General features: G+C 62.1%; 1 protein-coding gene across 1 annotated transcript; it reads left to right on the forward strand.

The window, feature by feature from the left end:
* Nucleotides 1-185: 185 nt before the first annotated feature.
* Nucleotides 186-27967, forward strand: PNPLA6 (patatin like domain 6, lysophospholipase). The gene is made up of 36 exons (XM_077787670.1): nt 186-245; nt 327-386; nt 2553-2628; nt 2702-2784; nt 2868-2968; nt 4560-4712; nt 6118-6277; nt 7688-7768; nt 8724-8852; nt 8934-9014; nt 9110-9218; nt 9315-9401; nt 9485-9582; nt 10507-10719; nt 11245-11322; nt 11812-12017; nt 12698-12829; nt 12905-13028; nt 13319-13432; nt 13796-13871; nt 13957-14097; nt 14680-14743; nt 15644-15812; nt 15891-16073; nt 16163-16281; nt 17657-17813; nt 19426-19542; nt 19634-19703; nt 20294-20410; nt 20694-20810; nt 23051-23199; nt 24572-24724; nt 25280-25396; nt 26424-26520; nt 27300-27391; nt 27896-27967. The coding sequence occupies exons 1-36, from the start codon at nt 213-215 to the stop codon at nt 27965-27967; spliced, it is 4128 nt and encodes a 1375-aa protein (XP_077643796.1). The 5' UTR covers nt 186-212.
* Nucleotides 27968-27985: the final 18 nt, after the last annotated feature.

Here is a 27985-nt window from a genome sequence, read left to right on the forward strand (position 1 = left end):
ATTTCCCCCATTCCCCTCATTTTCCCCCCATTTTCCCCATTTCCCCCCCATTCCCCCCATTTCCCCCCCATTTCCCCCCCCATTTCCCCCCCCATTTTCCCCCCATTTCCCCCCCATTTTTCCCCCATTTCCCCTCCCATTTTCCCCAATTTTCCCCCCCATTTCCCCGTTTCCGGCAGGATTCCGGACGGGCGCAGCCGCCCCGGGCTGCCATGGGGCAGAGCGAGTCGCAGCAGGAGGCCAAGGTGGGACCCGTCCCCGTCACCGCTGCCACCCCCGGTGTCCCCAGGTGCCACCGGGGCTCAGCGTGTCCCCTGTCCCCGCAGGGCCCGGGGCTGAGGGGGCTGCTGGCCGTCTTCAGCAGGGAGCAGCTCCCGGCGCGCGTGGTGAGCGGCGGCGGCGCCGTCCCCCGTGTCCCCTCGGTGTCCCCTCGGTGTCCCCTCGGTGTCCCCTCAGTTTTCCCCCATGTCCCCGTGTCCCCCCGTGTCCCCTCATTGTCCCCCCGTGTCCCCTCGGTGTCCCCTCGGTGTCCCCTCAGTTTTCCCCCGTGTCCCCCCGTGTCCCCTCAGTGTCCCCCTGCGTCCCTTCGGTGTCACCTCAGTGTCCCCCCGTGTCCCCCCATGTCCCTTCGGTGTCCCCTCGGTGTCCCCTCGGTGTCCCCTCAGTTTTCCCCCGTGTCCCCCCGCGTCCCCTCAGTGTCCCCCTGTGTCCCCTCGGTGTCACCTCAGTGTCCCCCCGTGTCCCCCCACGTCCCTTCGGTGTCTCCTCGGTGTCCCCCCGTGTCCCCTCGGTGTCCTCCTGTGTCCCCTCCATGTCCCTGTGTCCCCCCATGTCCCCTCCCTGTCCCCTCTGTGTCCCCAACCCCACCGGTGCACTGAGCAGGGGAAAATGGAGGAAAAATGGGGAAAAAATGGGGAAAGAATGGGGAAAAAATGGGGAAAAAATGGGGAAAGAATGGGGAATAAATGGGGACACCGGGGACAGGGTCCCCATGTCCCTGGTGTCCCCAATGTCCCCATGTCCCCACTGTCCCCAGTGTCCCCAATGTCCCCATGTCCCCAATGTCCCCCATGTCCCCAGTGTCCCCAGTGTCCCCATGTCCCAGTGTCCCCAATGTCCACAGTGTCCCCAGTGTCCCCAATGTCCCCAGTGTCCCCATGTCCTCAATGTCCCCAGTGTCCCCAATGTCCCCAGTGTCCCCATGTCCCCAGTATCCCCAATGTCCCCAATGTCCACAGTGTCCCCAGTGTCCACATGTCCCCAGTATCCCCAAGCACAGTGTCCCCATGTCCCCAGTGTCCCCAATGTCCCCAGTGTCCCCATGTCCCCAGGGACAGTGTCCCAGTGTCCCCAATTTCCCCAACATGGCCATGCCCCTTCCACCACCCTGCCAGCACCATCGGTCACCCCCTGCGCCTGTCCCCATCCCTTGGGGACACGATGGGGACACCGGGACATGATGGGAACGCTGGGGACACAATGGGGACACTGGGGACACGATGGGGACACCAGGAACACGATGGGGACACTGGGGACACAATGGGGACACGATGGGGACACCGGGGACACGATGGGGACACCGGGGACACAATTGGGACACTGGGGACAGGATGGGGACACTGGGAACATAATGGGGACACCGGGAACACGATAGGGACACTGGGGACAGGATGGGGACACAATGGGGACACTGGGGACAGGATGGGGACACTGGGAACATAATGGGGACACTGGGAACACGATAGGGACACTGGGGACAGGATGGGGACAGGATGGGGACACTGGGGACAGGATGGGGACACTGGGAACATAATGGGGACACCGCGGACACGATGGGGACACCAGGGACACTGGGACATGATGGGGACACCGGGAACATAATGGAGACACGATGGGGACACGATGGGGACACGATGGGGACACTGGGGACACGATGGGGACCCTGGGGACAGGATGGGGACACCAGGAACACGATGGGGACATGATGGGGACACTGGGGACAGGATGGGGACACCAGGAACATGATGGGGACACCGGGGACACGATGGGAACACTGGGGACATAATGGAGACACGATGGGGAGACGATGGGGACAGGATGGGGACACTGGGGACAGGATGGGGACACCGGGGACACAATGGGGACACCGAGGACACGATGGGGACACTGGGGACACTGGGACTTGATGGGGACACCAGGACACGATGGGGACACCGGGAACACGATGGGGACACTGGGGACACGATGGGGACAAAATGGGGACACAATGGGGACACCGGGGACACGATGGGGACACCGGGGACACAATGGGGACATGATGGGGACACCAGGGACACTGGGACATGATGGGGACACCGGGGACACGATGGGGACACCGGGAACACGATGGGGACACCGGGGATACGATGGGGACACTGGGGACAGGATGGGGACACAATGGGGACACAATGGGGACACCGAGGACACGATGGGGACACATGGGACACTGGGACTTGATGGGGACACCAGGACACGATGGGGACACGATGGGGACACCCCTTGTCCCTCCGCAGGTGCTGGGGACCATCCTGGGCCTGGCCGTCACCGTCATGGCCATCGCCGCGCTGGGCTGGTGGCTGCGCCTCAAGAGTGAGTGCCACCCTCGGGGGACACGGGGAGGTGACGGCAGCGTCCCCTCACCGTGTCCCCTCCGCGTCCCCAGAGGTGCCGGCGCAGGAGCCGCCGCGCTACCGCTTCCGCAAGCGGGACAAGGTCCTGTTCTACAGCCGCAAGATCATGCGGAAGGTGACCCTCGGGGCTGGCACGGCGCCGGTGGCACCGCGCGGTGCCAGCCCCGGTGACGCCCCGGTCCCCTCCCGCCGCGCCAGGTGTCCCAGTCCACGTCCTCGCTGGTGGACGCCGGCACGGCCGGCGGCGCCGCGCGGCCCCGCAGCCGCAAGAAGCTGAAGGTGCTGAGCATCGCCAAGAAGTGAGCGGGATTCGGGATTCAGCGGGATTCATCGGGATTTGGGATTCAAAAGTCATCGGGATTTGGGATTCGTCGGGATTCAGGATTTATCGGGATTTGGGATTCTGGATTCATCGGGATTTGGGATTTGGGATTCGGGATTTGGGATTCGAAATTCATTGGGATTTGAGATTCATCGGGATTTATCGGGATTTATCGGGATTTGGGATTTGGGATTCATTGGGATTTGGGATTTGGGATTCGGGATTCATCGGGATTTGGGATTCATCGGGATTCAGGATTTGGGATTTGGGATTCAAAAGTCATCGGGATTTGGGATTCATCGGGATTCGGGATTTATCGGGATTTGGGATTCTGGATTCATCGGGATTTGGGATTCGGGATTTGGGATTCGAAATTCATTGGGATTTGAGATTCATCGGGATTTATCGGGATTTATCGGGATTTGGGATTTGGGATTCATAGGGATTTGGGATTTATCGGGATTTGGGATTCGGGATTCACTGGGATTTGGGATTCGGGACTTGGGATTCAAAATTCATCCGGATTTGGGATTCATCGGGATTCGGGATTTATCGGGATTTGGGATTCTGGATTCATCGGGATTTGGGATTTGGGATTCGGGACTTGGGATTCAAAATTCATCCGGATTTGGGATTCGGGATTCATCAGGATTTGGAATTCATCGGGATTCAGGATTTGGGATTTGGGATTCAAAAGTCATCGGGATTTGGGATTTGGGATTCAGGATTTATCAGGATTTGGGATTTGGGATTCATCGGGATTTGGGATTCGGGATTCATCGGGATTTGGGATTCATCGGGATTCAGGATTTGGGATTTGGGATTCAAAAGTCATCGGGATTTGGGATTTGGGATTCGAAATTCATCGGGATTTGGGATTCAGGATTCGGGATTCATCGGGATTTGGGATTATTTGAGATTTGGGCAGTGGTATTCGGGCAGCAGGATTTTGAATTTGGGATTATTCAGGATTCAGGATTCGGGCACTGGGATTTGGGATTCAGGATTTGGGATTTGGGATTTGGAATTCAGTATTCGGGAATATTCGGTATTTGGGATGTGGGATTTGGGATTCAGGATTCATCGGGATTTGGGATTTTAGATTAGGGCAGCGGGATTTGGGATTCAGGACTCGGGCAGCAGGATTTGGGATTCGGGATTTGGAATTCAGGATTCGTCGGGATTCGGGGTTATTCAGGATTTGGGATTCACTGGGATTCGGGATTCACTGGGATTTGGGATTCGGGATTCTTTGGGATTCGGGATTCATTGGGATTCGGGATTTGGGATTCAGGATTCATTGGGGTTCAGGATTTGGGATTCGGGATTCATCGGGATTTGGGATTCACTGGGATTTGGGATTTGGGATTCACTGGGATTTGGGATTCGGGATTCACTGGGATTCGGGATTTGGGATTCACTGGGATTTGGGATTCGGGATTCACTGGGATTCGGGATTCATCGGGATTTGGGATTCACTGGGATTCGGGATTCGGGATTCACTGGGATTCGGGATTCACTGGGATTCGGGATTCATGGGGATTGGGATCTGTCCCGGCGCTGCCCAGGGTCTCGGCCAGCTTCCTGCGCATCCAGAAGGAGCCGCCCACGCTGCAGCTGAAGGAGCCGCCGCCCTCGGTGCTGGAGGCCGACCTGACCGAGTTCGACGTGGCCTCGTCGCACCTGCCCTCCGAGGTGCTCTACATGCTCAAGAACGTGCGGTGAGCGGGGCTGAATGTGGGGCTGGGGGCTGAATGTGGGGCTGGGGGATGGTTGTGGGGCTGGGGGATGATTGTGGGGCTGGGGGCTGAATGTGGGGCTGGGGGCTGATTGTGGGGCTGGGGGCTGAATGTGGGGCTGGGGGCTGAATGTGGGGCTGGGGGATGAATGTGGGGCTGGGGGATGATTGTGGGGCTGGGGTCTGCTTGTGGGGCTGGGGGATGACTGTGGGGCTGGGGGATGAATGTGGGGCTGGGGGCTGAATGTGGGGCTGGGGGATGAATGTGGGGCTGGGGGCTGATTGTGGGGCTGGGGGATGAATGTGGGGCTGGGGGATGAATGTGGGGCTGGGGGATGATTGTGGGGCTGGGGGCTGGCTGTGGGATCTATCCATGGGATAGGGGTCTGCATGTGGGGCTGGGGTCTGTCTGTGGGGCTGTGGGCTGAATGTGGGGCTGGGGGCTGATTGTGGGGCTGGGGGCTGATTGTGGGGCCGGGGTCTGATTGTGGGGCTGGGGGCTGAATGTGGGGCTGGGGGCTGAATGTGGGGCTGGGGTCTGTCTGTGGGGCCGGGGTCTGAATGTGGGATTGGTGTTCCCATGTCCCCACCATCCCCTCAGTGACCCAGCTGTCCCCATGTCCCTGCCGTCCCCGCGGTGTCCCCATGTCCCCACCGTCCCCGCGGTGTCCCCATGTCCCTGTGGTGACCGTGCTGTCCCTGCGGTGACCCAGCTGTCCCCATGTCCTCGTGGTGTCCCCGCGCTGTCCCCGTGTCCCCGTGCTGTCCCCGTGTCCCCACAGTGACGGCACTGTCCCCGTGTCCCCACGGTGTCCCTGCGGTGTCCCCGTGTCCCCGTGCTGTCCCCGTGTTCCCGCGGTGTCCCCGTGTCCCCATGTCCCCAGGGTGTCCCCATGCTGTCCCCGTGTCCCCGTGGTGACGGCGCTGTCCCCGTGTCCCCGTGGTGTCCCCATGTCCCCGTGGTGTCCCCACGCTGTCCCCGTGTCCCCACGCTGTCCCCGCGGTGTCCCCGTGTCCCTGCGGTGTCCCCATGGTGTCCCCATGTCCCCGTGTCCCCGTGCTGTCCCCGTGTCCCTGCGGTGTCCCCGTGTCCCCGTGGCGTCCCCGTGTCCCCATGTCCCCGTGTCCCCGCGGTGTCCCCATGTCCCCATGTCCCCGTGTCCCCATGTCCCCGTGTCCCCGCGGTGTCCCCATGTCCCCATGGTGTCCCCGTGTCCCTGCGGTGTCCCTGTGTCCCCATGTCCCCGTGTCCCCGTGGTGTCCCCGCCATGTCCCTGCGGTGACGGCGCTGTCCCCGCGGTGTCCCCGTGTCCCCATGGTGTCCCCATGTCCCCATGTCCCCGCCGTGTCCCCCCCGTGTCCCCGGGGTGACGGCGCTGTCCCCGCAGGGTGCTGGGCCACTTTGAGAAGCCGCTGTTCCTGGAGCTGTGCAAGCACATGGTGTTCCAGCAGTGCCAGCAGGGCGAGGACGTCTTCCGGCCCGGCCAGCCCGACACCAGCATCTACGTCCTGCAGGAGGGCAAGCTGGAGCTGCTGCTCACCGAGGCGGTGCGGGGACACCCGGGGACATTGGGGATGGCTGGGGGACAGCCGGGGACAGCTGGGGACATGGGGACACCCGGGGGACACCTGGGGACATGGGGATGGCCAGGGGACAGCCGGGGGACATGGGGATGGCCGGGGGACACCCAGGGACATGGGGACACCTGGGGGACAGCTGGGGACATGGGGATGGCCGGGGGACAGCCAGAGACATCAGGGACAGCCAGGGGACACCTGGGGACATGGGGATGGCCGGGGGACACCCAGGGACATGGGGACACCCGGGGGACAGCCGGGGACATGGGGACACCCGGGGGACACCCGGGGACATGGGGATGGCCAGGGGACACCTGGGGACATTGGGGATGGCCGGGGGACAGCCGGGGACATCAGGGACAACCGGGGGACACCCGGGGACATGGGGACACCCGGGGGACAGCCGGGGACATGGGGATGGCCAGGGGACACCCAGGGACATGGGGATGGCTGGGGGACAGCCGAGGACATGGGGATGGCCGGGGGACACCTGGGGACATCAGGGACAGCTGGGGGACAGCTGGGGGGACACCTGGGGACATTGGGGATGGCCGGGGGACACCTGGGGACATTGGGGATGGCCGGGGGACACCTGGGGACATCAGGGACAGCCGGGGGGACAGCTGGGGACATGGGGATGGCTGGGGGACACCTGGGGACATCAGGGACGGCCAGGGGAACCTGGGGACATTGGGGATGGCCAAGGGACAGCTGGGGACATCAGAGATGGCCAGGGGACACCTGGGGACATTGGGGATGGCCGGGGGAACCTGGGGACATTGGGGATGGCTGGGGGACACCTGGGGACATTGGGGATGGCTGGGGGACAGCTGGGGACATTGGGGATGGCCGGAGGACACCTGGGGACATTGGGGATGGCCAGGGGACAGCTGGGGACATGGGGACACCCGGGGGACAGCCGGGGACATGGGGATGGCCGGGGGACACCTGGGGACATCAGGGACACCTGGGGGACACCCGGGGACATGGGGACGGCCGGGGGAGAGCTGGGGACATGGGGATGGCCGGGGGACACCCGGGGACATGGGGACGGCCAGGGGAACCTGGGGACATCGGGGACAGCCCACAGCCAGACAGGAGATAGCCAAGGACGTCTTGGGACAGCCTGGGGACATCCAGGAGACACCCAAGGACAGCTGGGGGACACCAGCAGACACTCAGAGACAACTGGGGACACCAGGAGACACTCAGACAGTTGGGGACACCTTGGAGACACCCCAAGGACATTCAGAGACACCCCAAGGATGTTTGAGGACACTCAGGGGACACCAGGGGACACTCAGGGGACACTCTTGGACACCCAAGGGACACCGGGGGACACTCGGGGACACTCAGGGGACACGGGGTGTGTCCCAGCAGGACGGGAAGGAGACGGTGATGAAGGAGGTGTTCCCTGGGGACAGCGTCCACAGCCTGCTCAGCATCCTCGACGTCATCACGGTACCGGCCACGTCCCCAAAGCCGTGGCCATCCCAGACCCAACCAAGACTGTCCCCAAGTGTCACCAACTGTCCCCAGACCCCTCCAGCCCAACTGTGGCCACCCCAAACCCAGCCGTGACCACCCCAAACCCAGCCGTGACCACCCCAAACCCAGCTGTGACCACCCCAAACCCAGCTGTGACCACCCCAAACCCAGCTGTGACCACCCCAAACCCAACCGTGACCACCTCAAACCCAAGCGTGACCACCTCAAACCCAGCCGTGACCACCCCAAACCCAAGCGTGACCACCCCAAACCCAAGCGTGACCACCCCAAACCCAAGCGTGACCACCTCAAACCCAGCCGTGACCTCCTCAAACCCAACTGTGACCACCCCAAACCCAAGCGTGACCACCCCAAACCCAGCCGTGACCACCCCAAACCCAACCGTGACCACCCCAAACCCAACCGTGACCACCCCAAACCCAACCGTGACCACCCCAAACCCAACCGTGACCACCCCAAACCCAACCGTGACCATCCCAAACCCAACCGTGACCACCTCAAACCCAACCGTGACCACCCCAAACCCAACCGTGACCACCTCAAACCCAACCGTGACCACCCCAAACCCAACCGTGACCACCCCAAACCCAGCCGTGACCACCCCAAACCCAACCGTGACCACCCCAAACCCAACCGTGACCACCTCAAACCCAACCGTGACCACCCCAAACCCAACTGTGACCACCCCAAACCCAGCCGTGACCACCCCAAACCCAACCGTGACCTCCTCAAACTCAACCGTGACCACCCCAAACCCAAGCGTGACCACCCCAAACCCAACCGTGACCACCCCAAACCCAACCGTGACCACCCCAAACCCAACCTCCCAAAACCCCAGTGCCACCCATGACCTTCCCCCAGCTGTCCCCAAGCCCCGTGGGCTCCCCTGACCCCGCGGTGTCCCCAGGGCCACCAGCGGCCGTACCGGACGGTGTGCGCCCGCGCCGCCGTCGACTCCACCGTGCTGCGCCTGCCGGTCGAGGCCTTCTCGGCCGTCTTCGAGAAGTACCCCGAGAGCCTGGTCAGGGTCGTGCAGGTCAGCCGAGCTCTGGGGGACCCCCGGGATGTCCCCAGAGGTGGCAGCGGTCCCACGGTGGCCTCGTGTCCCCCACCCCAGATCATCATGGTGCGGCTGCAGCGCGTCACCTTCCTGGCCTTGCACAACTACCTGGGCTTGACCAACGAGCTCTTCAGCCACGTGAGTTCGGCATGAAGTTTGGGGGGGTTCCTGGGGGCTGGATTTGATGTCCCCCCAGCCCCTCTGATGTCCCTCTGATGTCCCCAACCCTCCAGGACATGCAGCCCCTGCGGCTCTTCCCGCAGCCCGGCCACGCCGCCCGCACCAGCCCCGTCCGGCACGGCAAGCGCGGCCTGGGCAGCGCCGACGAGGGCCGGGACGCCGGTGAGGCACCGGGAAGGTCCCGAGACCCTCGCCCTGAGCATTTCTGGGGTCTCCGTGCTCAGTTTTTGGGGTTCTGGGGGGGGTCTCGTCCCGCAGCCGAGCTGATGAAAGCCGCCGGCCTGGAGGCGCCGGCGCCGCCGCCGCTGCTGAGCCGCTGCATCTCCATGCCCGTGGACATCTCTGGTGGGTGCCAGCCCTGCCGCTGTGTGGCTGTCACCCAAGGGTGGCTTTGTCCCCGTTTGGTGACACCCCGTGACCCCGCCCAGGCATCCAGAAGGGTCCGCGCTCCGATTTCGACATGGCCTACGAGCGCGGGCGCATCTCGGTGTCGCTGCAGGAGGACAGCAGCGGCGCCTTCGGGCAGGTACGGGGGGGCTCCGTGCTGAATCCCACCCCGAATCCCACCCAAATTCCCACCCCGAATCCCACCCCGAATCCCACCAAAATTCTCCCTAATTCCCACCCTGAATCCCACCCCAAATTCCCACCCTGAATCCCACCCCAAATCCCACCTCAAACCCTACCCCAAATCCCACTAATTCCCACCCTGAATCCCACCAAAATTCTCCCTAATTCCCACCCTGAATCCCACCCAAATTCCCACCCCGAATCCCACCCCGAATCCCACCAAAATTCTCCCTAATTCCCACCCTGAATCCCACCCCAAATTCCCACCCTGAATCCCACCCCAAATCCCACCTCAAATCCTACCCCAAATCCCACTAATTCCCACCCTGAATCCCACCAAAATTCTTCCTAATTCCCACCCTGAATCCCACCTCAAATTCCCACTAATTCCCACCAAATCCCACCCTGAATCCCACCCCAAATCCCACCTCAAATCCTACCCCAAATCCCACCCCGAATCCCACCCCAAATCCCACCAAAATTCCCCCTAATTCCCACCCTGAATCCCACCCCAAATTCCCACCAATTACCACCCTGAATCCCACCCTGAATCCCACCAAAATTCTCCCTAATTCCCCCTAATTCCCACCTGAAATCCCACCACAAATTCCCCCAAACCCCACCCCAAATTCCCACAAATTCCCACCCCAAATCCCTCCCCAAATTCCCCCAAACCCCACCCCAAATCCCACCCAAATTCCCCCTAATCCCCACCCTGAATCCCATCCCAAATCCACCCTGAATCCCACCCCAAATCCCCACAAATTCCCACCCCAAATCCCACCCCAAATCCCACCCGGATCCCCCCTAAATGCCATCCTAAATCCCACCCCAAATCCCCACAAATTCCCACCCCAAATCCCACCCGAATCCCCCCCAGGTGTCCCAGGAGCCCAAGGAGCGCAAGTCGGTGACGCTGGAGGAGCAGCCCTCGGGGATCTACCACTACAGCTCCTGCGAGGAGGACACGGCCACGGGGACAACCACGGGGACAGCCACGGGGACATGTCCCTTCGGGCCCTACCAGGGCCGCCAGACCAGCGACATCTTCGAGGAGGCCAAGCGGGAGCTCATCAAGCTCATGAAAATCGAGGTGAGGGCGGCCACGAGGTCAGCGAGGTTTTGTGGGCTCAGGATGGGTTCCTGGTGGGTTCCTGATGGTCCCCGGTGGCTTTGTGGTGGTCTTAGTCACGTTTATGGTGGTTCCACATCGCTTTGAGATGGTCCCGATGTCCTCAGGGTGGTCTCCAGTCATCACTTTGTGGTGGGTTCCCATCTTCTCATGGTGCTCTCCAATCTCCATGGTCTCCTGGTCATTGTCCCTGTGACCTCCTGGTCATCCCATTCTCTCATGGTGACCTCCACGGCCTCCTGGTCGTTCTCTGTCCCCGTGACCTCCATGGTGACCTCCACGGCCTCCTGGTCGTTCTCTGTCCCCATGATCCCCATGGTGACCTCCACGGCCTCCTGGTCGTTCTCTGTCCCCGTGACCTCCATGGTGACCTCCACGGCCTCCTGGTCATTCTCTGTCCCCATGATCCCCATGGTGACCTCCACGGCCTCCTGGTCATCCCATCCCCTCGTGGTGACCCCACAATGATCTCGTTCTCCTTTCCAGGACCCTTCTCTCCTCAACAACCGCGTCCTGCTCCACCACGCTAAGGGCGGCACGGTCATCGCCCGCCAGGGTGACCAGGTGGGTTCTGGGAGCTGTCACCTCTTCTTCCTGCCCCACAACCCCAGGACCACCGGCGTGGTGAGAAGAAGAACCAGAAGAACCCACCATGGTGGTGGTGTGGTGGGACCTCCCACTCAGGTGATGCCAGGGTGACTTTGGGAGGGTGACAGGACGTGGCAATTGTTTGGTCCACCACCACACCAGGGTGACCAGGTGGATTTTGGGGACCATCACCTCGTGGTGGGGCAGAAACCACCCGAGAACCAGAAGAACCCACAAGGGTGGTGGTGTGGTGGGTCATCCCACTCAGATGACTCCAGGGTGACTTTGGGAGGGTGACAGGACGTGGCAATTGTTTGGTCCACCACCACACCAGGGTGACCGGGTGGGTTTTGGGGACCATCACCTCGTGGTGGGGCAGAAACCACCCTAGAACCAGAAGAACGCGCCGTGGAGGTGGGGTGGTGGTGGTGGTGGGACCTCCCGGTGACGGGACATTTCTGGCAGGACGTGAGCCTGCACTTCGTGCTCTGGGGGTGCCTGCACGTGTACCAGCGCATGATCGACAAGGAGGAGGACGTGTGCCTGTTCCTGACGCAGCCCGGCGAGATGGTGGGACAGCTGGCCGTGCTCACCGGGGAACCCCTCATCTTCACCATCAAGGCCAACCGCGACTGCACCTTCCTCAAGATCTCCAAGTCCGACTTCTACGAGTGAGTTTGTGTCCTTTGGTGTCCTTGGAGGGCCACCAGGACCTGGTGTGGCTGTGACCCCATCGTCTCCTGGTGGATCTCCGTCGCTTCGCGGTGCTCGCCGTGTCCTTGGGGATCCCACGTCTCTTTGGGGTGGTTCCTCATCTCTTTGGGATGGTTCTTCATCACTTTTGGGTGGTCCCACATCACTTTGTGGTGGTTCTTCATCACTTTTGGGTGGTTCCCCATCACTTTGGGGTGGTTCCCCATCACTTTGGGGTGGTCCCTCATCTCTTTGGGATGGCTCTTCATCACATTGGGATGGTTCCTCATCACTTCAGGGTGGTTCCCCATCACTTTGGGGTGGTCCCACATCACTTTGGGGTGGTCCCACATCTCTTTGGGGTGGTCCCACATCTCCTTGGGGTGGTCCCACATCTCCTTGGGGTGGTCCCACATCACTTTTGGGTGGTTCCCCATCACTTCGGGGTGGTCCCACATCTCTATGGGATGGTCCCACCACCAGAACATCTCCCCAGGGACCGTTCCCACCTCCAGGGTGGAATTCCGGCGTGTCCCGACCGAGGCCACCATGATCCTGGTGGTTCCCCTCCTCCCTGGGCCGCTCTGTGGAGCTCCCCACCTCACGGTGGAGGCGGGGGGACATTTTGTGGTCACCACCTTGCCCTGTCCCCACGCAGGATCATGCGTGAGCAGCCCAGCGTGGTGCTGAGCGTCGCCCACACCGTGGCCGCGCGCATGTCGCCCTTCGTGCGCCAGATGGACTTCGCCATCGACTGGATGGCCGTGGAGGCCGGGCGGGCGCTCTACAGGTGAGCCACCACACCCAGGTGTCCACCTCAACTGGGTGAGGTCCACCAGAGGGGTGCCACGGGCGCTGTCCCCAGGCAGGGGGACAAGTCGGACTGCACCTACATCGTGCTCAACGGGCGGCTGCGCTCCGTCATCCAGAAGGGCAGCGGCAAGAAGGAGCTGGTGGGCGAGTACGGCCGCGGCGACCTGGTGGGCGTGGTGAGTGCCACCCCGGGGACACCTGGGTGGGGACACCTGGCTGGGGACACGGTGGTGGGGACACCTCGGTGGGGACACGGCGGTGCTCCGACCTCCTCCTCCTCGGGTGGTGGCTCCATGGCTTCGTCCCCACCACCCCGCCGGGGACACGGCGGTGCTCCGACCTCCTCCTCCTCGGGTGGTGGCTCCATGGCTTCGTCCCCACCACCCCGCCGGGGACACGGCGGTGCTCCGACCTCCTCCTCCTCGGGTGGTGGCTCCATGGCTTCGTCCCCACCACCCCGCCGCAGGTGGAGGCGCTGACGCGGCAGCCCCGGGCCACCACGGTGCACGCGGTGAGGGACACGGAGCTGGCCAAGCTGCCCGAGGGGACCCTCAACAACATCAAGCGCCGATACCCGCAGGTACCCCCGGGTGTCCCCCCAAGATGTCCACCACCCTGGCTGGTGGCTGTGGCTCTAATTAAAACCAGCTTCAATTAAGGAGTTCCTGAAGCTGTTGGAGGAAGGGGTGGTGGCGCTTGAGGTCTTGAAGGATGGGTGGTGGTGGTGGCACCTGAGGTTCTCACGGATGGGGAGCGGTGGCACCTGAGGTCCCCAAGAGTGAGGGTTGGTGGCACCTGAGGTCTTGAAGAATGGGGAGTGGTGGCACCAGAGGTCTCTCCAAGGACAGGCAGTGGTGGTGGCACCCAAAAACCGCTGTAGGACACTTGGGTGTTGACGAGTGTCTGCCACGTCTGATGGCCGTCCTTGTCCCCGTCCCCACAGGTGGTCACCCGCCTCATCCACCTCCTGAGCCAGAAGATCCTGGGGAACCTCCAGCAGCTCCGCGGGCCCTTTGCAGGTAGAACCTGGGCACAACGGGGTGGCCTCCACGGGGCTGGCGGCCGTCACCGGGGCGGCGTGTCCACTCCTCGGCGTCCACCCAGGGTCCGGCCTGGGCATGGCCTCCAGCTCGGAGCCCATCAACCCCACCAGCAACCTGTCGACGGTGGCGGTGCTGCCCGTGTGCGACGAGGTGCCCATGGCGGCCTTCACGCTGGAGCTGCAGCACGCGCTCAACGCCATCGGTGAGCGGCCGCGGCGGCGACCATCGGACGGTCACCCACCCACCGTGGGTCACGGCGCCCCGGTGGCCTGGGGCGGGGATGGTTGCACCCCACAGGGTGGTCTTGGCCGTGGTGGGCACCACGGTGGCATGGTGGCAACCACGGCACGGTGACCACAGCATGATTGTGACCATGGTGTGGAGGTGACCACAGCCTCCATGGCCTGGAGACCTGGTGACCTGGTGACCTGGGGTGGGGATGGTTGCAGCCCCACAGGGTCGTCTTGGCCATTGTGGGCACCACGGTGGGATGGTGGCAACCATGGCACGGTGACCACAGCATGATGGTGACCATGGTGTGGTGGTGACCTGGGCCTGGAGGTGACCACAGCCTCCATGGCATGGTGGTGACCATGGCCTGGTGACCTGGTGGCCTGGGGCGGGGATGGTTGCAGCCCCACAGGGCGGTCCTGGTCATGGCTGTGGTGGGCATGGTGGGCATGGTGGCAACCATGGCATGGTGACCTGGGCGTGGAGGTGACCACAGCCTCCATGGCACAGTGGTGACCACGTCATGGTGATGACCACATCCCCACCTCCACAGGCCCCACGCTGCTCCTCACCAGTGACATCATCCGCGCCCGCCTGGGCTCCTCGGCTCTGGAGAGGTAACGGTGGCGCGGTTGGCGGTACGGTCGGTGGCGCGGTTGGTGGCGCGGTTGGTGGCGTGGTCAGCGGCGTGGTCGGTGGCGGGGTCAGTGCCGTGGTCAGTGGTGCGGTTGGTGGTGTGGTTAGCAGCGTGGTCAGTGGCATGATCAGTGGCGTGGTCGGTTCCGTGGTCAGTGATGTGGTCAGCACTGTGGTCAGTGACGTGGTCAGTGGCGCGGTCAGTAGCGCGGTCAGCGGTCAGTGCTGTGGTCAGTGGTCAGTGCCGTGGTCAGTGGTCAGTGCCGTGGTCAGCGGCGCGGTCAGCGGTCAGTGCTGTGGTCAGTGCTGTGGTCAGTGCTGCGGTCAGTGCCATGGTCAGTGCCGTGGTCAGTGGTCAGTGCCGTGGTCAGTGGTGTGGTTGGTGGCGTGGTCAGCGGTCAGTGCCGTGGTCAGCGGTCAGTGCCGTGGTCAGTGGTCAGTGCCGTGGTCAGTGGTCAGTGCCGTGGTCAGTGGTGTGGTTGGTGGCGTGGTCAGCGGTCAGTGCCGTGGTCATCGGCGCGGTCAGTGCCGCGGTAAGCGGTCAGCGCTGCGCTCAGCGGTCAGCGGCGTGGTCAGTGGTCAGTGCCGTGGTCAGTGGTCAGTGCCGTGGTCAGTGGTGTGGTTGGTGGCGTGGTCAGCGGTCAGTGCCGTGGTCAGTGGTCAGTGCTGTGGTCAGTGGTGTGGTTGGTGGCGTGGTCAGCGGTCAGTGCCGTGGTCAGTGGTGTGGTTGGTGGCGTGGTCAGCGGTCAGTGCCGTGGTCATCGGCGCGGTCAGCGGCGCGGTCAGCGGTCAGTGCTGTGGTCAGTGCCGTGGTCATCGCCGCGGTCATCGGCGCGGTCAGCGCTCGTCGGCCGCCGCTGACGGCCGGGCGCCCGCGGCAGCCTGCAGGAGTACCGGCTGTCGGGCTGGCTGGCGCAGCAGGAGGACCTGCACCGCATCGTGCTCTACCAGACCGACTGCACGCTGACGCCGTGGACGCTGCGCTGCATCCGCCAGGCCGACTGCGTCCTCATCGTGGGGCTGGGCGACCAGGAGCCCGCCCTGGGCGAGGTGGGACACGCGACAGCCCGCTCGGGACGCGCCCCGGCGCCCCGGCGCTGACGCGGCCTCGCGGCGGTGCCGCCGCAGCTGGAGCAGATGCTGGAGAACGCGGCGGTGCGGGCGCTGAAGCAGCTGGTGCTGCTGCACCGCGAGGACGGCGCCGGCCCGGCGCGCACCGTCGAGTGGCTCAACATGCGCAGCTGGTGCTCGGGCCACCTGCACATCCGCTGCCCCCGGCGCGTCTTCTCGCGCCGCGGCCCCGCCAAGCTGGTGAGCGTCCCCCCGCCACCCCTGCCCCCGGGGCGCGGCCCTTCTCCACGGCCGCCGTTGTCACCGGCTCTGTCCCCGCCGCCCCGCAGCGGGAGATGTACGAGAAGGTGTTCGAGAAGAGCGCCGACCGGCACAGCGACTTCTCGCGCCTGGCGCGTGTCCTCACCGGCAACACCATCGCCCTGGTGCTGGGCGGCGGCGGCGCCAGGTGGGACAACACTGTCCCCGTGTCCCCCTGTCCCGTGTCCCCTTGTCCCCATGTCCCCTTGTCCCCTTGTCCCCCTGTCCCCCTGTCCCGTGTCCCCCTGTCCCCGTGTCTCCATGTCCCCCTGTCCCCTTGTCCCCTTGTCCCCGTGTCCCCCTGTCCCCGTGTCTCCGTGTCCCCCTGTCCCCCTGTCCCTGTATCCCATGTCCCCTTGTCCCCCTGTCCCCGTGTCCCCTTTTCCCGTGTCTCCATGTCCCCCTGTCCCCTTGTCCCGTGTCCCTGTATCCCATGTCCCGTGTCACTGTGTCCCAAGTCCCCATGTCCCCCTGTCCCCATGTCCCGTGTCCCTGTGTCTCCATGTCCCGTGTCACTGTGTCCCAAGTCCCCATGTCCCTGTATCCCGTGTCCCCCTGTCCCTGTGGCCTGTGTTCCTGTCCCCGTGTCTCTGTGTCTCCATGTCCCTGTCCCCGTATCCCCATGTCCCTGCCTCCATGTCCCCGGTCCATCCCACTTTTCTCCCGGGTCCATCCCCCTTTTCTCCCGGGTCCATCCCCCTTTTCTCCCCACTTTTCTCCCGGGTCCATCCCCCTTTTCTCCCGGGTCCATCCCCCTTTTCTCCCGGGTCCATCCCCCTTTTCTCCCGGTCCATCCCGTTTTTCTCCCAGTCCATCCCCCTTTTCTCCCCACTTTTCTCCCCATCCATCCCCCTTTTCTCCCGGGTCCATCCCCCTTTTCTCCCCATCCATCCCCCTTTTCTCCCGGGTCCATCCCCCTTTTCTCCCGGGTCCATCCCCCTTTTCTCCCGGGTCCATCCCCCTTTTCTCCCGGTCCATCCCGTTTTTCTCCCGGGTCCATCCCCCTTTTCTCCCGGGTCCATCCCCCTTTTCTCCCGGTCCATCCCGTTTTTCTCCCGGGTCCATCCCGTTTTTCTCCCGGGTCCATCCCCCTTTTCTCCCGGTCCATCCCCCTTTTCTCCCGGGTCCATCCCGTTTTTCTCCCGGGTCCATCCCCCTTTTCTCCCGGGTCCATCCCGTTTTTCTCCCCACTTTTCTCCCGGGTCCATCCCACTTTTCTCCCGGGTCCATCCCGTTTTTCTCCCGGGTCCATCCCCCTTTTCTCCCGGGTCCATCCCACTTTTCTCCCGGGTCCATCCCGTTTTTCTCCCGGGTCCATCCCCCTTTTCTCCCGGGTCCATCCCACTTTTCTCCCCGGTCCATCCCGTTTTTCTCTCCACTTTTCTCCCGGGTCCATCCCGTTTTTCTCCCGGGTCCATCCCCCTTTTCTCCCGGTCCATCCCCCTTTTCTCCCGGGTCCATCCCGTTTTTCTCCCGGGTCCATCCCCCTTTTCTCCCGGTCCATCCCCCTTTTCTCCCCGCAGGGGCTGCTCGCACATCGGGGTCATCAAGGCCATGGAGGAGTCGGGGATCCCCATCGACCTGGTGGGCGGCACCTCCATCGGCGCCTTCATCGGCGCGCTCTACGCCGAGGAGCGCAGCGCCGTGCGCACCAAGCAGCGGGCGCGGGAGTGGGCCCGGGTGGGTGACACAGGGCCCGGGTGGGTGCCATGGGGCCAGGCTGGGTGCCATGGGGCCAGGCTGGGTGCCACAGGGACAGGGTGGGTGCCATGGGGCCCGGGTGGGTGCCATGGGGCCAGGCTGGGTGCCATGGGGCCAGGCTGGGTGCCATGGGGCCAGGCTGGGTGCCACAGGGACAGGGTGGGTGCCATGGGGCCCGGGTGGGTGCCACGGGGCCCGGGTGGGTGCCACGGGGCCAGGCTGGGTGACACAGGGCCCGGGTGGGTGACATGGGGACAGGGTGGGTGACACAGGGCCCGGGTGGGTGCCACGGGGCCCGGGTGGGTGCCACAGGGACAGGGTGGGTGCCATGGGGCCAGGCTGGGTGCCACAGGGACAGGCTGGGTGACACGGGGACAGGCTGGGTGACACGGGGCCCGGGTGGGTGACATGGGACCAGGAGAGGACCAGGGTGGGTGCCACGGGGCCAGGCTGGGTGCCACGGGGCCAGGCTGGGTGCCACGGGGACAGGAGAGGGCCAGGGTGGGTGCCACAGGGCCAGGCTGGGTGCCACGGGGACAGGCTGGGTGACACGGGGCCCGGGTGGGTGCCACGGGGCCCGGGTGGGTGCCACGGGGCCAGGCTGGGTGACACAGGGCCCGGGTGGGTGACATGGGGACAGGGTGGGTGACACAGGGCCCGGGTGGGTGCCACGGGGCCAGGCTGGGTGCCACGGGGCCAGGCTGGGTGCCACAGGGCCAGGCTGGGTGCCACGGGGACAGGAGAGGGCCAGGGTGGGTGACAGGGGGCCAGGGTGGGTGACAGGGACACGGGAGTGGGTCAGGGTGGGTGACAGAGGGCCAGTGTGGGTGACAGGGGGCCAGGGTGGGTGACAGGGACACGGGAGTGGGTCAGGGTGGGTGACAGGGGGCCAGGGTGGGTGACAGGGACACGGGAGTGGGTCAGGGTGGGTGACACGGGGCCCGGGTGGGTGACGGGGACATCCCCACTCCAGAGACCCCCTCAGGCCTGTGCCCAGCTGGTTCTAACCCACCTCTTCCTGTTCTTCTCCTTCCTCTTGCTCTTCTTCCCTCTCCTTTCCTTTTCCTTCCTCTCTTCTCCTTTTTTCCTGCTCCATTTTCATTCTTCTGCTTTTTTCTTCTGCTCTGGGTTTTTTCCCTTCTCTTTTTCCTTTTTTTGATCCTATTTTTTTGTCTTTTCCTCCTTTTTCTTCCTCTTCCTTCTCCTTTTTCATTCTTCATCTTGTCCGTCTTTCCTTCCTCCTCCACTTCTTTCTCCTTCATCTCCTTTTCCTTTTTCTCTTATTCCTTCTCCTACTTTTCCTTCCTCCTTCCCTTTTTTCAACTCTGCTTTCTGCCCTTACTCATCTCCTTCTCTTCTTGCTCTTCCTCCTCCTCCTCCTTTCTTTTTCTCCTTCATCTTCCTCCTCCTTTTCCCTTTTCCTTCCTTTCCTTAATTTCCTTCCTGCTCCTTTTCTCTTTTTGTTTTTCTTCCTCCTCCTCCTTTCTCCTTCTCCTTCTCCTTCATCTTCCTCCTTTTTCTGCCTTTTCCTTCCCTTCCTTCATTTCCTTCCTGCTCCTTTTCTCTTTTTGTTTTTCCTCCTCCTCCCCAGTGCATGAATTCGGTTTTTGAGACCGTCCTGGACCTCACCTACCCCATCACCTCCATGTTCTCGGGCTCGGCCTTCAACGCCAGCATCAACCGAGTCTTCCAGGACAAACAAATCGAGGTGTGTCCCTCCCTCGCCTCCTCAGGTGTCCCCTCCTCAGCCCCGTCCCCGATGTCCCCACGGTGTCACCCAGCCCCTGCTGTCCCTGCAGGACCTGTGGCTGCCCTACTTCAACGTCACCACGGACATCACGGCCTCGGCCATGCGGGTGCACACGGACGGTGAGAGCTCCTTGGGGACGCGGTGGTGGGGTGACGCTCGGGGTGTCCTCTGAGCCACCAGGAGCTGCTGAGGCCACCTTGGGGACATCAGCAGGGCGGGGAGGGGACAGCCGGGGCTGCACTAACACCGCTGCTGACCACTAACCCCAGTAACACGGTGGCAGTGCCGGGCGGGGACATGGAGGCGGCGCTGGGGTCATCACGGTGGCGTCGGTGACGTGGTGGCGGCGGGGACGTCACGGTGGTGGTGGCACTGGTGACATGGTGGTGGTGGTGGTGGGGACACCCCGGTGGCGGTGGCGTCGGGGACACGGCGCCGGTGGTGGCGGGACCGTTGCGGTGGCTGCCCCTGGTCCTCTCGCCCGCTGCCGGAGCTCACCTGGGACATTGAGCCGTCCACCTCGCCGCGGGTGGCCCTTGCCCGTGTCCCCCAACCTGCTGGCCTCTAACACCCAACTAATCCCCGCTGACCCCTCTAACCCGGCCCCGTGCCCGCCCCGCTGGCTGCCAACGTCCCCGTGTCCCTCCGTCCCTCCCCGGTCACCTCCTGCGGTCCCCGGTGGCCGTGACCGTGTCCTCTCCGTCCCCAGGCAGCCTCTGGCGCTACGTCCGAGCCAGTGCCTCCTATACCCCCTACCTGCCTCCGCTCTGCGACCCCAAGGACAGCCACTGGCTGGTGGACGGCTGCTATGTTAACAATGTCCCAGGTCAGCACCTCGCTCGCCGGGGCCGCCCCAAAAAACACCCCAAAACCACCCAAAACCACCCCAAAACCACGTCCAGAGCCTCCACACCACCGGTCAGGGTGCCCCGGGGTTCCTCTGCCCGCCACGGGGGCGACCCGTGGGGCGCAGACGCATCCCGGCGCGGTCAGGGCGAGCGGCGAGGGCGAGTGCCGGGGGCGGCGCCGGCGCTGACGGCCTTTCCCGGTTCCGTTCCCGGTTTCCCGGTTTCCCGGTTTCCCGGTCCCGTTCCCGGCGCCGCTCCCAGGCTCGCTCTGGCGCTACGTGCGCGCCAGCATGACCCTCTCGGGGTACCTGCCCCCGCTCTGCGACCCCAAGGACGGCAACCTCCTGATGGACGGGGGGTACATCAACAACCTGCCAGGCAAGTGCGGCCGCCGCGGCTCCGGCGGCACCGCGGGCGCGGGGCGGGGGCTCGGCCGGCGCACGCACGGACGCACGGACGCACGGACGGACACGGCCAGGGCGCCCGGTGGTGTTGATGGGCGAGGCATGGCCGGCTGTTGGCTGCCAGTGGTTTCTTATTGTGTTGGGTGGTGTTTCCAGAACGTTCCATGGATTTTCATGGTCAGGATCCATCCATCTTCCATCATCTCTTGTTGGTTTTTCCATGCCAGGCAGTTTTCCAGAACATTCAGTGGATTTCCATCCATCTTCCATCTTCTCCTGGTGGTTTTTCCATGCTGGGTGGTTTTTCTGGAACATTCCATGGATTTTCATGGTCAAGATCCGTCCATCTTCCATCTTCTCCTGGTGGTTTTCTCATGCTGGGTGGTTTTTCTGGAACATTCCATGGATTTTCATGGTCAGGATCCATCCATCTTCCATCATCTCCTGGTGGTTTTTCCATGCCAGGCAGTTTTCCAGAACATTCAGTGGATTTCCATCCATCTTCCATCTTCTCCTGGTGGCTTTTTTACTCCAGGCAGCTTTCCAGAACATTCCATGGATTTTCATGGTCAGGATCCATCCATCTTCCATCTTCTCCTGGTGGTTTTCCCATGCCAGGCAGTTTTCCAGAATGTTCCATGGATTTTCATGGTCAGGATCCATCCATCTTCCATCTTCTCCTGGTGGCTTTCCCACGCCAGGCAGTTTTCCAGAACGTTCCATGGGTTTTCATGGTCAGGATCCGTCCATCTTCCATCTTGTCCTGGTGGCTTTCCCACACCAGGCAGTTTTCCAGAACGTTCCATGGGTTTTCATGGTCAGGATCCGTCCATCTTCCATCTTGTCCTGGTGGCTTTTTTACTCCAGGTAGTTTTCCAGAATGTTCCATGGATTTTCATGGTCAGGATCCATCCATCTTCCATCTTCTCCTGGTGGTTTTTCCATGCTGGGTGGTTTTTCTAGAACATTCCATGGATTTTCATGGTCAGGATCCGTCCATCTTCCATCTTGTCCTGGTGGCTTTCCCACACCAGGCAGTTTTCCAGAACATTCCACGTTTCTTCACGTGCAGGATCCATCTCCCATCCCTCTTCTCTCATCTCTTGATGTCTTCAATGCTCATCAGCCTCTTGGGGCATCTCCATTCTCTGTCACTTCCTGGTGTCACCTCCTGCTGTCACCTCCTGGTGTTATTTGGTGTCACCTCCCGGTGCCACCTCGGTGCTGGTCCTTTCCCGGGTGATCTCCATCCTTCACCTGCCTCGGTCTCCATCCTGCGCCGTCCCTGGGTGTCCTCGGTGACTCCTGGGCCACCTTTGCCTGTCATCGTCCATCTCTGGACGTTCCCATCTCCAGGCGTCCTCTCCATCCTCCTTCACCTCCCTCCATCTCCTGATGTCCTCTCCGGGCTCCTCCAGGCCTCCTCCGGCCGTTCTGTGTCACCTCTGGTGGCCTTGGGAGGTCACCCTTGTCCCCTTCCTGTGCTGGGAGCCTTCCTCCATCCCGCAGCCTCATCACCACCACCTTGGGTGACTCTGGTGGCATCTTTGGGCTCCTTGGCTCTGAAGCCACCTTCCTCCATTGTCATCACCATCATCATCATCACCATCATCATCATCATCATCATCATCATCATCATCATCAACCCTTGGTGCCCTCCAGGATCACCTCCACCCTCTTCCCTGTGGAAATGACCTTCATTGTCATCATCATCTTCATTACCATCATCACTGTCATCATCTTCATCTTCATCATCATCTTCACCATCATCATCACCACCATTATCTTCATCATCATCTTCACCATCATCATCACCACCATCATCCCTTGATGTCCCCCAGGACTTTCTCCATCCTCCTCCACCCCCTTCCCTGCAGAAATGACCTCCATTGTCATCATCATCTTCATCATCATCTCTTGGTGCCCTCCAGGATCACCTCCACCCTCTTCCCTGTGGAAATGACCTTCATCACCATCACCATCATCACCATCACCATCATCCCTTGATGTCCCCCAGGACTTTCTCCATCCTCCTCCACCCCCGAGCCATCTCCACCAGCTCTGGTGTCCCCTGGTGCCGCACCGTCCTTCCCGTGTCCCCTCCTGGAGGCCACCTCCACCCTCCAGCCCCGCCCCGGTGACCCACCCCGGTGACCCACCCCGGTGGCCTCGGTGGCCCCGGTGACCGCCGCCGTGGCTCTGTCCGTCCCGCAGCCGACATCGCGCGCAACATGGGCGCCAAGACGGTGATCGCCATCGACGTGGGCAGCCAGGACGAGACCGACCTCTGCAACTACGGCGACTCCTTGTCCGGCTGGTGGCTCCTCTGGAAGCGCCTCAACCCCTGGGCCGAGAAGGTCAAGGTGAGGCCGGGGTGCTCCTGGGGCAGGTGGCACCAGGGGACACCACGGCAGGAGGAGCTGGGGGAGGTGGCGCGGGGGCGGAGGGACGGAGGAGGTCATGGGGGACATCAGGGGATGGTGGTGGTGGTGGTGGTGATGAGGATGATGAGGGTGAAGATGATGAGGATGGCAATCATGATAACGATGATGGCGATGATGAGGATGGTGATGATGAGGATGATGATGATGATGATGGTGATGATGACGACAATCATGATGATGAGGATGGCAATGATGACAATGACAGTGATGATGATGATGACGATGATGAAGACGATGAGGATGACAATGATAACAATGGTGACAATGACAGCGATGATGACAATGATGATGAAGATGAGGATGACAATGATGACAGTGATGATGAGGATGACGATGATGACAATGACAATAACGATGATGACAATCACGATGAAGATGATGAGGATGACAATCATGATGAAGATGACAATGATAACGATGATGATGACAGTGATGATGAGGATGACAATGACGGTGATGATGATGAAGAAGATGATGAGGATGACAATAATGATAACGACGATGACGGTGATAACAATAACGATGACAATGACGATGACAGTGATGATGAGGATGACAATGACAATGATGGTGATGATGACAATCATGATGATGATGATGAGGATGACAATGATAACGATGATAACGATGATGACAATGACGATGATGAAGATGATGATGATGACAGTGATGATGAGGATGACAATGACGGTGATGATGATGATGAAGATGATGAGGATGACAATAATGATAACAACGATGACGGTGATAATGATAATGATGACAATGATGATGACAGTGATGACGATGGCAATGACGATGACGATGACGACGATGACAATGATGATGATGACAATCACAATGAAGATGAGGATGACAATGACGATGACGATGATGACAACAACGATGACAATGACGATGACAGTGATGATGAGGATGACAATGACAATGATGGTGATGATGACAATCATGATGAAGATGATGAGGATGACAATGATAACGATGATAACAATGATGATGACAATGATGACAATGACAATGACGATGATGAAGATGATGAGGATGACAATAATGATAACGATGATGACGGTGATAACGATAATGATGACAATGATGATGACAGTGATGATGAGGATGACAATGACAATGACGATGATGACAACAATGATGACAATGACGATGACGATCATGATGACAGTGATGATGACAATGATGACAATGACGGTTACAATAATGACAATGACGACGACGATGACGATGACGATGACGGTGACGAGGTGCTGGCCGCGTCCCGAGCGCCCGGTGCCGGCAGGTGCCGGACATGGCGGAGATCCAGTCGCGCCTGGCCTACGTGTCCTGCGTGCGGCAGCTCGAGGTGGTCAAGTCCAGCTCCTACTGCGAGTACATCCGCCCACCCATCGACCGCTTCAAGACCATGGACTTCGGCAAGTTCGACGAGATCTACGTGAGTCGGGGCCGGGGGCGTCGCGCTGGTGGCTCCGGGGGTGCCTTGAGGTTCTTCGGTCGGTGGTGGGCTTCTCCGGCCATTGTTGGGCGTCCTTGACCATCACTGGGGTGTCCTTCACCACCTCAGGGGTGTCCTTGACCATCACTGGGGTGGCCTGGGCCATCTCGGGGGTGTCCTTGACCATCACTGGGGTGTTCTGGTCATCACTGGGGTGTTCTGGGCCACCTCAGGGGTGTCCTGGGCCACCTGGGGTTCTTCTGGCCCACCTGGGGTTCTCCTGGCCCACCTGGGGTTCTCCTGGGTCACCTGGGGGTTCTCCTGGCCCACCTGGGGTTCTCCTGGCCCACCTGGGGGTTCTCCTGGCCCACCTGGGGGTGTCCTGGCCCACCTGGGGTTCTCCTGGGCCACCTCGGGATTCTCCTGGGCTACCTTGGGGGTGTCCTGGCCCACCTGGGGTTCTCCTGGCCCACCTGGGGTTCTCCTGGCCCACCTGGGGTTCTCCTGGCCCACCGGAGGTTCTCCTGGCCCACCTGGGGCTGTCCTGGGCTGCAGGACGTTGGTTACCAGCACGGCAAGGTCGTGTTCGAGGGCTGGAGCCGCGGGGACGTCATCGAGAAGATGGTGAAGGATCGGCGCTCGGCCGACTTCAACGACAGCAAACGGACGGACGTGAGCCCGGGGACAGAGGGGACAGCGGGGACAGAGGGGACAGAGGGGACACCTGGGGACACCTGGGGACGTGGAGCATGGTGGCTCCTTGGGGACCTGCCCGGGGCCACCCCAGCGTTGTCACCGTCCTTTGAGGGGTGTCACCTCTTGATGACCGGGCTGTTGCTGCCACCCCGTTCCTGTCACCTTTTGTCCCCCTGGTCCCTGTCCTGTCCCTCCCGTTGTCCCCCGCCACATCGGTCCCTCCTGTCTCCTCCTGTCCCCCAGGTGCTCTCCTGTCCCCTCACTGTCCCTCTGTCCCCTCACTGTCCCCTCACTGTCCCTCTGTCCCCTCACTGTCCCCTGTCCCCTCACTGTCCCCTCTGTCCCCTCACTGTCCCCTCACTGTCCCTCTGTCCCCTCACTGTCCCTCTGTCCCCTCTGTCCCCTCACTGTCCCCTCACTGTCCCTCTGTCCCCTCACTGTCCCTCTGTCCCCTCACTGTCCCCTCACTGTCCCCTCTGTCCCCTCTGTCCCCTCACTGTCCCTCTGTCCCCTCACTGTCCCCTGTCCCCTCACTGTCCCTCTGTCCCCTCTGTCCCCTCACTGTCCCCTCACTGTCCCTCTGTCCCCTCACTGTCCCTCTGTCCCCTCACTGTCCCCTCACTGTCCCCTCTGTCCCCTCTGTCCCCTCACTGTCCCTCTGTCCCCTCACTGTCCCCTCTGTCCCCTCACTGTCCCCTCACTGTCCCTCTGTCCCCTCTGTCCCCTCACTGTCCCTCTGTCCCCTCACTGTCCCCTGTCCCCTCACTGTCCCCTCTGTCCCCTCACTGTCCCTCTATCCCCTCACTGTCCCTCTGTCCCCTCACTGTCCCCTGTCCCCTCACTGTCCCCTCACTGTCCCCTCTGTCCCCTCACTGTCCCCTCCCTGTCCCCTGTCCCTGTCCAGGCTCTCTCCTGTCCCCTCTGTCCCCTCACTGTCCCCTCTGTCCCCTCACTGTCCCTCTGTCCCCTCACTGTCCCCTCCCTGTCCCCTGTCCCTGTCCAGGCTCTCTCCTGTCCCAGCGCCGGTTTCACGGACCTGGCTGAGATCGTCTCGCGCATCGAACCCGCCCAGCCCCACCTGTCGGACGGCTACGGAGACGGTGACAGCGGGGACAGGGACAGGGGGACAGTGGGGACAGGGACAGGGACAGGGACAGGGATGGGACAGGGACAGGGACAGGGGACAGCGGGGACAGGGGACAGGGGACAGGGACAGGGACAGGGGACAGGGACAGGGACAGGGGACAGGGACAGGGACAGGGGGACAGGGGACAGGGACAGGGGACAGGGACAGGGGACAGGGACAGGGACAGGGACAGGGACAGGGGACAGGGACAGGGACAGGGACAGGGACAGGGGACAGCGGGGACAGGGGACAGGGACAGGGACAAGGGACAGGGGAGAGGGGACAGGGACAGGGGACAGGGGACAGGAGGGGACAGCGGGGACACAGGGGACATAGGGGGACAGGAGGGGACAGGGGGGACAGGGAGGGACAGAGGGGACAGAGAGGGGACAATACGGGGACTGGTTTCAGGCTGGGGTTTGGGGTCTGGGATTTGGGGTTTGGGTTTGGGGTTGGGATTTGGGGTTTGGGGTTTGGGTTTGGGGTTGGGGTTGGGATTTGGGGTTTGGAGTTGGGATTTGGGGTTTGGGGTTTGGGATTTGGGTTTGGATTTGGGGTTTGGGATTTGGGTTTGGGGTTTGGGATTTGGGTTTGGGTTTGGATTTGGGGTTTGGGGTTTGGGTTTGGGGTTGGGATTTGGGGTTTGGGGTTGGGATTTGGGGTTTGGGGTTTGGGTTTGGGGTTGGGATTTGGGGTTTGGGGTTTGGGTTTGGGGTTGGGATTTGGGGCTGGGGGCTCACCCCTCGCCCCCAGAGGAGTCCGATTACCTGACCGAGTACGAGGACGAGGGCCCGGAGTCGCTGCGGGGCGAGGAGGACGCGGCCGAGTGGGGCAGCGCCGAGGCCGTGAGTGACCCCAAAACCCGGGGGGACCCCAAAAAACAGGGGGGAAACCCAAAACCTGGGGAGGAACCCCAAAAAACGGGGGGGAACCCAAAACCTGGGGAGGAACCCCAAAAAACGGGGGGGAACCCAAAACCTGGGGGGACCTCAAAAAACGGGAGGGTAAACCCAAAACCTGGGGGGACCCCAAAAATGGGGTTTGGGGATTTTGGGTTTGGGGCTTTTGGGTTTGGTGATTTCGGGTTTGGTGATTTTGGGTTTGGCGATTCTTTTTGGGTTTGGGATTTTTGAGTTTGGGATTTTTGGGTTTGCTGATTTTGTTTTTGGGGTTTCTGGGGTCCCAAGGGGGTTTGGTGGCCTTGGGGACAACCTGGACCCCACAGGTGCTGTGTGCTGTCCCCAGCCCGGTGTCCAGAGAATGTCCCCAGGGTGTCCCCAGCGTGTCCCCAGGGTGTCCCCAGCGTGTCCCCAGGGTGTCCCCACCGTGTCCCCAATTTGTCCCCCCAGGAGGAGGACAAGTCCCTTCGGCACCGCCCGAGCACGGCCGGGACCCCCCCGGCCCCTCCCGACGGCTTCTGAGGGACCCGCGGGGGCCCC

Source organism: Lonchura striata, chromosome 21 (assembly GCF_046129695.1).
Source record: "Lonchura striata isolate bLonStr1 chromosome 21, bLonStr1.mat, whole genome shotgun sequence".
Classification (NCBI taxonomy): Eukaryota; Metazoa; Chordata; class Aves; order Passeriformes; family Estrildidae; genus Lonchura; species Lonchura striata.